Source organism: Cornus florida, unplaced genomic scaffold (genome assembly GCF_030987335.1).
Source record: "Cornus florida cultivar Cherokee Brave unplaced genomic scaffold, ASM3098733v1 CherokeeBrave_3.0.0_Hap2_Chr09, whole genome shotgun sequence".
Taxonomy (NCBI): domain Eukaryota; kingdom Viridiplantae; phylum Streptophyta; class Magnoliopsida; order Cornales; family Cornaceae; genus Cornus; species Cornus florida.
Window position 1 is genome coordinate 65,369,768 of NW_026775579.1, and position 12,974 is coordinate 65,382,741.

Here is a 12,974-nt window from a genome sequence, read left to right on the forward strand (position 1 = left end):
CCACAAGCTAAGACAGTTGTCCTTGGTGAACACTATCACCTAGGGCAGTATCAGTATTGGGTTCGGCGATGCAGATTTATCTAGAGTTCAACTCCCCTACGAGGATCCACTAGTCATCAGCCTTCTGGTGGCAAACTGCATGATTAAAAGGGTTCTGATAGACCCGGGTAGCAGTGCTAATATTATCACAAGACAGTCTTTGAGCAGTTGGAGATCCCGTCAACATTAATCTGGCCCACCTCCAATCCCTTGATGGGGTTTGATGGCACGAAGGTAGACCCCCTTGGGGTGATTAATTTATCTGTCACTGCGGCAAAAAGGACGTTGAAGGAGAACTTTGTTCTAACAGAGATACATCCTTCTTATAATCTCATTATAGGAAGAGGCTGGATCCACTTAATGAACTGGGTCCCGTCTACCCTTCATCAAGAGATGCGATGCTTGTCTCCGGATGGTAAGGAGGTTATTAATCTTTGGGGAGATCAAATCGCTGCCAAAGAATGCTACATGTTGACACAGAATGAGGCAAAGAAGATAGTTAAGCAGTCCCAACCAGTTGTGACTTCTAGAAGTATGTCCAAATAGTAAATATAGAGTCCTCTGCCTAAGTATTTGAAAGCAGGGGATGAAGCTAAAGCTATAAAACTAACCGAGGAATCTCTCGAGGCTGTTGAAATAATCCTCGACGATCCCCAGAAAGTCACCTATATAGGCTCTTCTCCCACCGCCTAAGAAAAGGAAGCGTTAATTGATGTCATTCGACAGAACGCAGATGCATTTGCGTGGGATTATTTAGACATGGTAGGAATCAATCCTTCAGTCTTATGCCATAGCCTGAAGGTGGATTCGGAGTTTAAGCCAGTTAAACAAAGACACAAAAGGTTCGTTCCCAAACGTAATCGAATTATTGTAGAAAAAGTAAACAAGTTGTTTCAGGCAGGTTTCATCCGAGAAGTGCATTATCCACTATAGCTCTCTAACGTGGTGGTGGTTAAGAAGAAGAATGGGAAATGGAGGGTGTGCATGGATTTTACCAATCTCAACAAAGCTTGCCTTAAAGACAACTTTCCACTACCCAAAATAGATTATATGATTGACGCAACTACTGGTTTTGAGAGACTCACATTCCTCGATGCGTATTCCGGCTATAACCAAATCCTTATGAATCCAGAAGATGAAGAGAAAACTGCCTTCATAACAGAGAAGGGCACCTACTGTTATAGAGTTATGCCATTCGGACTCAAGAATGCTGGGGCAACTTACCAGCGCCTTGTTAACAAGATCTTCGACGAGATGTTGGGAAAGATGGTCGAGGCCTACATCGATGACATAGTGGTTAAAAGTGTGAAAAAGGAAGAACATTCCAAGCACCTCCAAGAAGTCTTTGACACTTTGAGAAAGTACAGCATGAAGCTGAACCCTTCGAAATGCTCTTTTGTAGTTTTTTCAGGGCAGTTCCTCAGCCATATTGTCAATAAAAGGGGAATCGAGGTAAGTCCGGCTCAGGCTCAGGCCCTTATACAAAATCAAGAACCAAAAACTCATAGGGAAGTACAGGTTCTGACCGGTCGAATCGCAGCTCTTAGCCGCTTCATCTCTCGGTTATCAGACAAGTGCAAACCGTTCTTTGATACAATAAGATCAAAAAACAACGATATATGGGGACCTTAACAACAAGTTGCTCTCAATCAATTGAAGTGCTATATGGCTGAACCTCCAATTCTGTTAGCTTCGAAGCCTGGTGAGACTCTTATCGTGTATTTAGCAATCTCCTGCATAGCCACAAGTGCAGTACTAATCAGAGAAGAAGGGAAGAATCAGTATCCAGTCTTTTACACAAGTAAGACAATGACAGATGCTGAAACATGGTACAATAAAGCAGAGAAGATCATACTAGCATTGGTGTATGCAAAGAGAAAGTTTTGACACTATTTTGAGTCACATAGCATTACAGTTCTTATTAACTATCCCATGCGAGTCATTCTTTCCAAGCCAGACTTGTCCGGAAGAATAACTAAATGGGTAATCGAACTCAGTTCCTTCAATATATCTTATGAACCAAAGGTGTCACACAAAGGACAAGCATTGGCCGACTTCCTCCTTGAGTATGAAGATAAACTTGAAGAGCTATGCCCTCTTGAACCACAATGGGAGCTTCGGGTAGACGGTTCCTCGAACCTAACTAGTGCCGGGGCTAGAGTCATTATCACAATCCTTGAAGGCACCAAGCTGCAGCAATCAATCTGTCTAACTTTTTCTACTACTAACAACGAAGCCGAGTATGAGGCCTTGCTCGCCGGGCTTCGGTTAGCAATCCAGCTCCAGGTGAGGTGTCTAAAGATTTTCAATGACTCTCAACTTATTGTGAATTAGGTGACAGGTAAGCCCAAAGAAGACAGAATGAAAGCATACAAGGAGGTTGTGGAAAATGCTACGTGAGGATTCGATCAAATTGAATTCCACCAAGTACCTTGGGACGAGAATTCTGAAACAGATCAATTGGCTGCCGCAGTATCTTCTTCAAACAAAGATTTGGTTCGGATAGTACCAATTGACATCTTGGACGAACATAGCATAAGCCCTCGGTAGGTGATAATGGTGATCCCAGATATTCCACGAGAACCATGCTGGATGGATCCGCTAGAAGCTTACCTCAAGTACGAAACTCTTCCGAACCAGAAGGCCGAGGCACCGAAACTCAGGCTCACTGCAGCCAAATATTCTATCATTAATAATCAATTGTATCGGAAGTCATTTTCAGGTTCCTACCTGAAATGTTTAAGTCCCACTGAGGCCCTTATGATTTTGAAGCAAATCCATGACGGGGACTGTAGCAACCATTCTGGTGGCAGATCCTTAGTACACAAGGTCCTTACTCAAGGTTATTTTTGGCCATACTTGGCTCAGAATGCTGAAGAGTGTGCTCGGAGATGCGACAAATGCCAGCAACATGGTCCAATGAAACACCAGCCTGCGGAAGACTTGCACGTAATTGAAAATCCATGGCCATTCGCACAATGGAAGATTAATAAGGTTGGACCATTACTCAAAATTGTGGAACAAAAGGAATACGTGTTGCTAGCCACAGATTACTTCACAAAATGGGTAGAGGCATAGGCTTATTCAAGTGTGACCAATGAGCAAGCCAAAAGCTTTCTATGGAACAACATAATCTGCCGATTTAGAGTACCAAAGATTATCATAATGGATAATGGTCCGAACTTGGATAACAGAAGCACAAGAAAATTTTTCGCCGAGCATGGGATCAGGCAGAGGTTGGATGCAGTTAGGCATTCACAGGGAAATGGGCAAGCTGAGATAACTAACCGAACTATTTTCAGCAGCTTAAAGAAAAAGTTTGAGAAGCTCAAGTCAAAGTTGTAACGACCCGAAATTAGGGTCACAAACAAAACATGATTCGGAAACCGTCTGAATAAATTATCAACAATCATCCAATATAAAATCCATAGTCCATTCATAGTCTCAAATTTACTTAAATAACCTCAAACACACTTCCGTTGTGCTACTCTGATAATTATCAACTTAAACACGTCACAATCATCTACAAACCAAAATCTGCACTGCCATTAGTTAAAATTCATAGAAAATTCATTTTAAATCAAAACGGAACAAACAAAAATAATTTAAAAACTAGACTCAAAGTGAAATACAGCTGAGTAACTCACAGAGGCTGAAGATTTTCCAATTAAATCAGATTTGAGAAGTAAATCAGCAATACTTAGTTTGAAGAAAACCTGGGCAACAGATACTTCGGAATTTTTAGAAAATTTGTTTGACCTCCGAAATTGGCAAAGTAAATTTATTTTGATAGTAGACTTATGAAAGAATAAATTTGGAAGTTTTGATAAAGATCCGGTGTCAAGAAGTTGGTGAAATAATTTATTTAAAATCTGATTTCCAGCAGATGTAAAATCTGGACAGCAGGTAATATCGAATTGTTATAAAAATATCTGCTGATCTAAAAATTATGAAATTTTATGGAAAAGTACTAGATGTATAAAGGAAATTGTGGTAAAAATTTAAAAGCTTTTGGATCAATACAGCTCATTGGAGAAATTATTGAATTGCGACAAAAATATAAAATCCTTGTTTTCTTACTTAAGCTCCCAAATACCAATTTATCACAACTACAATAGAAGGATAGGTACAACCAGTCCTGTGATACCCCTCGATTATGAGACATGGGTTAATCAGGCCCAAGCCCAAACCCGAGGGAATACCAAACAATTAATATTTAAATGAACACAGAATACAAAAGAATTTAGTGAATAAATAACAAGCTGAAAGAATTCTAAACATTAAATCCTTAAAATTAAATAATTAAAATAATCTGACAATCCAAAACCTCCAAGAGAACAACTCAGGAATCCATCTAGTGGACCTCTAAATAAAATCCCAACTTTAACCAAATAACTGAAAATAAAATCCATAACTAAAACATAAAGAGAAACCCTACGTAATCGGAGGAATGAGTGATTGTCTCTGCTCAGCACGATCAAGCTCTAAGGCTGGAACTGTCGAACACTTGAAAAATAAGAGTGGGTCAGGCTCACGAACAAGTTCTATTCTAACTACAATCCAAACAAAGACCCGATACGCAGATACATCCTAGATATCTCAACAATATCTATCTAATCCATACATATATATATATATATATATATATATATATATATATCTACACTAAGGGACTCTCACTGGACTACAAAGGGGGTCTCAACCTGAATAGAAGGCAACATGCAAAACGCACCAGTGGTGGGCATAAGTATCTAGACATAACAAGGTACACCTCAACCGTTATAGTCAGCTATGCATCCCAATGCATATACGCTCCCTAACCATCAATTCTAAGACTCAAGCTCAAATCTTCGTACCATAATCATATATTTAAAATCCATCTAGAACCAGATTATGTCATTCAATTGTTCATTGATCTAACATAAATAATAACAACCCAGTTAGTCACTCAACTTATTCAGTTGATTTGACCTAAACAGAAATAACAAATAATCCAGTTAGTCACTCAACTTACTTAGTTGATCTGACTTAAATATAAGTAGGATTTTATTTTAATATCCATTCCCTTATTCTAAAATAGGTAGGATTTAGTATTTTGAAACTAATCCGTCCCTAGTATGTCACTGTCCCATACCGGTGCATACAATCCTACATCCAGTAATTGATAATACAGATAATAATTGTAAATATCAATTAATCCACAATAAGCAGAGTCAAAATATGTAAATTGACATGTTTATTTTATACCACTTCACAGAAACCAATAATTGACAATACTAACAATAAATGTAGATATCAATTAATCCATAATAAGCATAGTAGAATTCTGTAAATTAACATACTTATTTTATATCCTAGATACATGATAAAACTATATCATACATAAATAAATTGCCAATATACAAGTAGTAAATTGAATCATCCACATCTAAGCACAATATGCAGTTTTAATTAAAAGTTCATATTGTTCAAGCCACTAATTCTATATTGTTTATTACGCATTATAATGTCCTCTAGAGTCTTAGTATGACCTTAGACATCATTTAAATTCCCCACTACAGTCCTAATTATACCTGGAACATCAAAAATCCAACAACAGTAACCAAAAACTTGCCGAAAAAAAAAAAAAAAAATCAGTATGGAGCCGGCTCCACTTCAATGGAACCGTCTTCATTGAAGGGGGAACCACCTCCACTCCTCCCAGTCTCCATCTTCTCCGTCTCCGGCTATTTTCTGACTTTCTGATAGCCCTTTTTAAGGTTTCTAACCCTCTGTTCTAAGTCCCAGACAGTCCCAATTAATTATATGAAATAATTAGGCATCATTTACATGAATCAAAATAAGCTTATGCAAGAAAAAACAAGATTTAATCAAAAAAATACATGCCAAGCATCAAAATAGTTTTAATTCAATTCAATTCAAATTAATTCAATTCAATTCAAATTTAAATAACTGTTTAAGTCCTGAAGACTACCTAGGCATGCACAAAACACAAGTCTAAGGGAAAGAGCAAGAAATAGAACTTGCCTATGAGATTTTGAATTAAAACCTCGGCGTTGTCTTCCTAAGTTTTTCGACAACCTCCGTTCACTGTCAACCTTCTATTACTCTAGTTTAAATCCTCAAGCAATACCTTCCCTCCTCCTTGATCCGTCCTTTAATCTACAACCGAAAATCCCAACCTTAATATCTCTATTTTTCTTACAATTCTCTGTTACGTCTCTCTGTCTCCACTGTACCGTGAATAGGGTTCTAAAACCCTAGGCAGACTTATTACATATATTTATAGGCAAATTTAAAACCTAAGTCCAATTATAATCAGAGACGAAAAACCTAACTAAATCCTAGTCGGCCAATACGTGATTTCATAAAAAGAATTAGAAAAAAAACCCTAATTTAACATTAATAATTAATAAAACTAATTTAATCAAATAAATCAATTAACTCATTTAAATAAAATACATAATACAATTAACCCATTTAAACAATTAATTCAATTAACTCAATTAAATCACAACAAGTAAAACAATTAAGCAAATAAGCAAACAATCCAAAAAATGCAATAAAACAATAATTAAAATGCCGAGACTATCCTTTTAAAATTAGGGGTATTACATTCTTCCCCCCTAACAAAAGGAATTCCGTCCTCGGAATTCGCTCTTACCTTCTTCCTATATTTCAAGAAACTGCGAGTTTTAAAGGGATAACCTCCCGTTCGCAAGTAGACTCAGCCTCATTGTGGTGACTCCACTAAACATGCACTAAAGGGATAACCTTATCACGAAGAATTTGATCCCGACGGTCGACAATACGACACGGTGGCTCTAAATTTGTTGCATCTGGTTGCAACTCAATCTCCCCAACATCGATATGCTGACACCGATCTTCATCTTGCAGAAATTTCTGCAACATGGAAACATGAAACACATTATGGACACGATCTAAATGATTCGGAAGTGCTAACCAATAAGCTACAGCTCCAACGCGATCTGTAATCATAAATGGACCGACAAATCGCTGTGACAACTTCCCTTTCTTCCTAAAACGCATTACACCCTTCATAAGAGACACTTTGAGTAGAACCTGATCCCCAACCTGAAACTCCAATCCACGAGTACGACGATCTGTATGACTCTTCTTCCTACTCTGGGCAGTGGGTATGCGATCCCTTATAAGAACAATCTTTTCAGAAGTATCCTTAATGAATTCAGGACCCAAAAATTTGCTCTCTTCAACCTCCATCCAACAAATCGGAGATTGACATGGTTGGCCATACAATACTTTAAACGGTGCCATACCAATAGTTTTCTGGAAGCTATTATTATATGCAAACTCCACAAGTGGCAAATAATCCTCCCAATGGCCCTTGAAATCAAGAACACATGAACGAAACATATCTTCCATGATCTGATTAACCCTCTCGGTCTGACCATCTGTCTGAGGATGATAAACAGTACTAAGATGTAACTCTGTACCTAAAGCCTGCTGAAAACTCTTCCAAAATCTTGACACAAAGCTCGAATCCCTTTTCGATATAATAGATAATGGAATGCCATATAACTTTACAATCTCTATAATGTAAAGTCTCGCCGAAGTGAAGTCATTGCGAATAGGCAAGAAATGAGATGATTTAGTCAACCTATCCACGATGACCCAAATGGAATTGTGATCCTTGAATGAATTAGGCAATCCCCTCCATGAAATCCATAAAAATGTTCTCCCACTTTCATTCTGGTATAGGTAGTAGTTGTAGAGATTCTAGCGGCCTCTGATGATCAATCTTTACCATCTAACAAGTACTACACTGAGAGATAAAAATAGCAATGTCCTTTTTCATACCTGCCCACCAAAACTGTCGCTTCATATCCTGATACATCTTGTCTACTCCTGGACGAACAGAGAACTCAGAATGATGAGTCTCAGTCATCACATCCTTCCTTAAATCGTCAGCAAAAGGTACTACTAAATCCCCTTTGTACCTCAAACCTCCATCAGTCCCAATATAATAAAATGGAACCTCCCCAGAAGCTATCTCTGCAACTTTATCAATGCACTGCTGATCCATGAGTTGTGCCTTCAAGACCTTGTGAATGATAGAAAGTGTAACTACCATGCAAGCCATAAAAGCATCCGATAACTCATCAACTATCCTCAAAGCATTCCACTTAGTAGTGAATAAAGCAGAAAGACTCACATAGGATCGGCGACTGAGTGCATCTGCCACCATATTCGCTTTCCCTAGATGGTACTGTATAGAGAAATGATAGTCTTTTACAAACTCCAACCATCTGCGCTGTCCTATATTCAGCTCACGCTGAGTGAACAAATTCTGCAGACTCTTATGATCACTAAATAATCTGAAGGATTCTCCCAACAGATAATGCCTCCAAATACGTAAGGCAAAGACCACATCTAACAACTCCAATGCCTAAAGCAATTCCAGGAGTAAATAATAATTAAATTAATCTGGTTTAGATGTTAGGTTCGATTAAAGCAGTATGTGTATTCACAAATTGGTAATTGTTTGCTTTTAAGTTTTCTTGCATATATACATGTTAATTGATGTTGATTAACACATAAAGAATTTAAATATCTCTGAAACACACTAGGACTTAGTATTAACCAGTAGGAACCCTGGAATGGAGGAGCGGAGTACTTGGACGTCGCTGGAGGTGAAGCAGATGAAAAAACAGGAGTAGAGCCGGCTCCCCATGGTGGGGAGCCGGCTCAACATGAATGGGAGGCGGCTCCCTTAAAGGGGGAGCCGGCTCCTTTGTTTTTTTTTTTTTTTTCATTTTTTTTAGGTTTTCAGCGAGTTTTTAGCTACTGTGTTGGGATTTTGAAGTTCCAGGTTCAGTTAGGAGCTATACTAGGGGTTTTCAGTGATGTCTAAAGCTTTATTAAAACTCTATACATAATAAACCACGGGGAATTAGCATATGGAGCAATATGAAATTCTTAAGTAAATTTGTATATTGATCTTGGATGTGGATGATTCAATTTGCTTACCTCTAAATTAGCAATTGATTTATTTTTGGTATGGTTTTAAGCATGTCACAATGGTAGAAAATAAGCATGTTAATTTGTATATTTCAATTATGCTTATTATGGTTTAATTGATGTTTACATATATCATCTATAACGTCAATTATTGGTTTTTGTGGATTAGTATCAAGTAAACATGTTAATTTACATAATTCTATCATGCTTGTATGGAACAATTGATGTTTACATTTATTATTTGGATTATCAATTGTTGGATTTATGGATTTTATGCACCGGAAAGGGACGGTGGCATACTAGGGATGGATTAGCTCAAAACGCTAAGTCCTACCTATTCTAGAATAAGGGAATGGATTATAAAATAAAATCCTACTTATCTTTAACTCAGATCAACTGAACAAGTTGAATGACTAACTGGATTACTTGCTACTTATATTTAAATCAAATCAGCTGAACAAGTTGAATGACTAACTGGATTACTTGTGGATGGATAGGATAGAGTTTACATATATGAATATGGTACCACGATATGAGCTTGAGGCTCAGGATCGATGGTTAGGGAGCGTATATGCATTGGGATGCATAACTGGCTATGATAGGTAGCGGTGTACCCTGTTAAGCTTAAGTACACATGCCCATTTCGGGTGCGTTTTGCATGTTGCCTCTATTAAGGTTGAGACCCCTTTTGTAGTCCAGTGAGAGTCCCTTAGTGTGGATATATATATGTACAAACTATATAGCTATTGTTGAATTATTTTGGATGTACATGCGTATCGGGTCTCTGTTTCGATTGTAGTAATATAAAACTTGCTCGTGAGCCTGACCTACTATCATTTTTCAGGTGATCGTCAGTTCTAGGCTAGAGCTTGTTCGTGCTGAGCAGAGACTGTCACTCACTCTTCCAACAATGTAGGATTTCTCTTTATGGTTTAGCTTTGGATTTCATTTTAGTTGTTTACATTTTAGTTTTGGATTTTTATTAGGGGTCCACTAGAGATGGATTCCCAAGTTGTTTAAGTATTGGAGGTTTTGGAAAGTTTTGGACATTATAAATTTTATTCCGAGGTTTTTATTAATTAGATTCTTTTAGCTTTGTTATTTAATTCTTATTATTCCTTTGTATTCTGTGTTCATTTAAATATTAATTGTTTGGTATTCCTCGGATCTGTGCTCGGACTTGATCACCCGTGGCTCTAGAATCGAGGGGTATCACATCTTCTTCCCGATCCAGTCTGCTAAGTATATCCCGCTTGTAAAGATTTAATTTATCATTAATAACAACCTCAATTAGGGAATACTAATTAAAATATATATTCTTTTATTTTTATTTATTTTATTTTTACTAAAACTCTATTTTTCAAGTTTTAGTAGGATTCATTTAGGAGAATTTTATTCTCACTAAAAAGGCCTTCTTTACAATATATATATATACAGTAGTGTTCAATTGTTCCCGGTGAGCAAGAACAAGTATGCTCACTTTTAATTATAATATTAGGATCTAATCATACTGTTAATTTAATCCTTGCACTATTTTTGGAGACTAATATTATTTGAATTAGTAATTAATTACAATTGAGGTAAAATGACAATAGTAGTCAGTTTCATAAGAAAAAATTAAACAATTTTGTTTGATACAACTTTTAAAGATTTGGTTAATTAACCGTGAATGGAAGAATATTATTTTCATCGAAATCATATATGAAAACTTTTATCTTGAATGATAAGAAGTTAACGAAGAATACAACAAGAAAAGTTTTATTTATTATTTTTTTTGCTAACTTATTTTTCCCTATCAATTAAATATGTTTTCATATTCTGCCCAAAAATAAAAATAAAAAGTCTTGTTATATACTCTTCCTTAACTTGTTATCTTCAAAAAAAAAAATTTAAAAAATTTCATGCGGTGCTAAATAGGTAGTAAATTCATTTAGGATTTGAAGACTGTTTAATTGATAGAGAAAAATAAGATAACAAAGAATATAAATAAAAATAAAAATAATAAAAATAAAAATTCTTGTTATACTCTTCCTTAACTTTTTTTCATGTGGTGCTAAGTAGGTAGTAAATTCTTGAAGACATGTTAATTGATAAAGAAAAATAAGATTAGCAAAAAAAAAAAAAATCATATATGATTTCGATGAAAGAGATATATTCACGGTTAATCAACCAAATCTTAAAAGGCTATGTCAAACAAAACTAGTTCTTTTCTTTTTTCTTTTTATGAAAGTATCTATTATAGTAATTTTACTTTAATTGTAATTAATTACTAATTCAAATAATATTACTTCCCTAAAACAGTGCAAGGATTATATTAGTTGTAGAATTAGATTCTACGACTGTAATTGAAAGTGAGCATATTTTTTCTTGCTCACCGGGGAGCAATTGAACATTACTGTATATATATATATTTATTTATTTATTTATTTATTTACCTCCCTTTTCTTTTTCTTTATTTTCTTGTCGTCTGGAATCTATTGAACTAAATCCTGAATTTGAGTTTCTTGTGGATCGTTGTAGTTATTATTGTTTTTACTCTGATTCTTCCAAACTTTGATTTGTGAGGTACGCAGTTGAGACCAGACGTCTCTGTCAAGTCGTGGGTTTAATCCGAAAGTGGTTTTGTTGTCTCCACGATATCTGCAATCTCATCATGTCTGTGCATGAAAATAATTCGAATGTTGAATCCCAACCTCAAGATTTTAGTTTCGAAGATGTTGACAAATTTGATCCTGATTATGTCAAAAACTCTAGCATTGATTGCACCTCAGGGCCAAGGATTGTTTTCTCCAAACAACCTCTACGTGAAGGAGAATCTTCAATTAAGGATGATAATTTACATAGTTTTAAATTTAAATATTCAATTCCTTCAACCATCCATCTTCATAAACCTAAACCAGAAGAGAGATGTTCTTTCATTTGTTTCGATGAGGTATGTTTTTTTGAGTCGGCCTTTGTTGCTGGTTTGTTGATGAGCATTGAAAAGTGTGCATTTAAACCCTTTAAGCTTAGGTATTTTAGAACCTTTATCTATCTTACTTTTTCGTTTTAGACTAATTTCATGTTATTGTCCTTTTTAGGTGCTTATCCCCAAAATAAGCTAATTCAGCCAAATAAGAGCTTAAAAGAAGCTAATTCAAGCTGGATGGAAGAAATGAGCAAAGTGGAAGAAGAATGAAGCAAAGTGTGAAAATCAGAATATTCGATCAACTCAAGAATACTTTGATCGATCGAAAGTTCATCGATCTAGACTCTCCAAGATGGATCTAAGCCCTATTATCCTTATCCAAAGATCCCACAAAGTTCAATCGATCCAACAATGCTCAGATCGATCGAAAAGATTCTATCTTATCCTGTTGTACCACCCTACCTACCACTTTTGTCTCTTTCCCCAAAATATCTCAGATCTGTCCTTATCCAAAAAGGCGCCACTATGGGAGGATCGATCCAGCCAAAGTTTGATAAATCTCAGCCATGTTCAATCAATCTCAACACAATTAAATCGATCGAACTTCCTCAAGTCCGAAAAAAATATATTTCCAGCTCATTAAAAGTTGCCTCATTGTGCAATCATTAGAGGAGCCCTTGTGTACGAGCCTAGACCATTGGGTGTGACGTTTGAGCTACCTATATAAGGATTATGAGCCACTTTTACACATAGTTTTGATATATGCTTTTTAGAGTAGATAGATACAATTCTTAGAGAGGAAGAAAAGAGAAGAGGAGGCTATAGACACATTCTAGAGAGGTTTTCCATCTTCCTCAAGAAAAATAGCACTTCTACCATGAAGATAGCTCTTGAGAGTTGGATGACACCATTCATGAGTGGTTAGACATCCTCTTGGGGTTAGAGTTAGCCTTAAGCATGCTTTCTTTACCTTGATTTATGTATTTTTTAGGGGATTTGTATTGTAATACATGTTTTGACATATTTA

At 36.2% G+C, this 12,974-nt stretch overlaps 1 protein-coding gene across 1 annotated transcript; it reads left to right on the forward strand.

Annotated features, from left to right (window-relative positions):
• Positions 1-252: 252 nt before the first annotated feature.
• On the forward strand, positions 253-732 carry LOC132272729 (uncharacterized). Its single transcript, XM_059773823.1, has 2 exons — positions 253-571; positions 623-732. The coding sequence occupies exons 1-2, from the start codon at positions 253-255 to the stop codon at positions 730-732; spliced, it is 429 nt and encodes a 142-aa protein (XP_059629806.1).
• Positions 733-12,974: the final 12,242 nt, after the last annotated feature.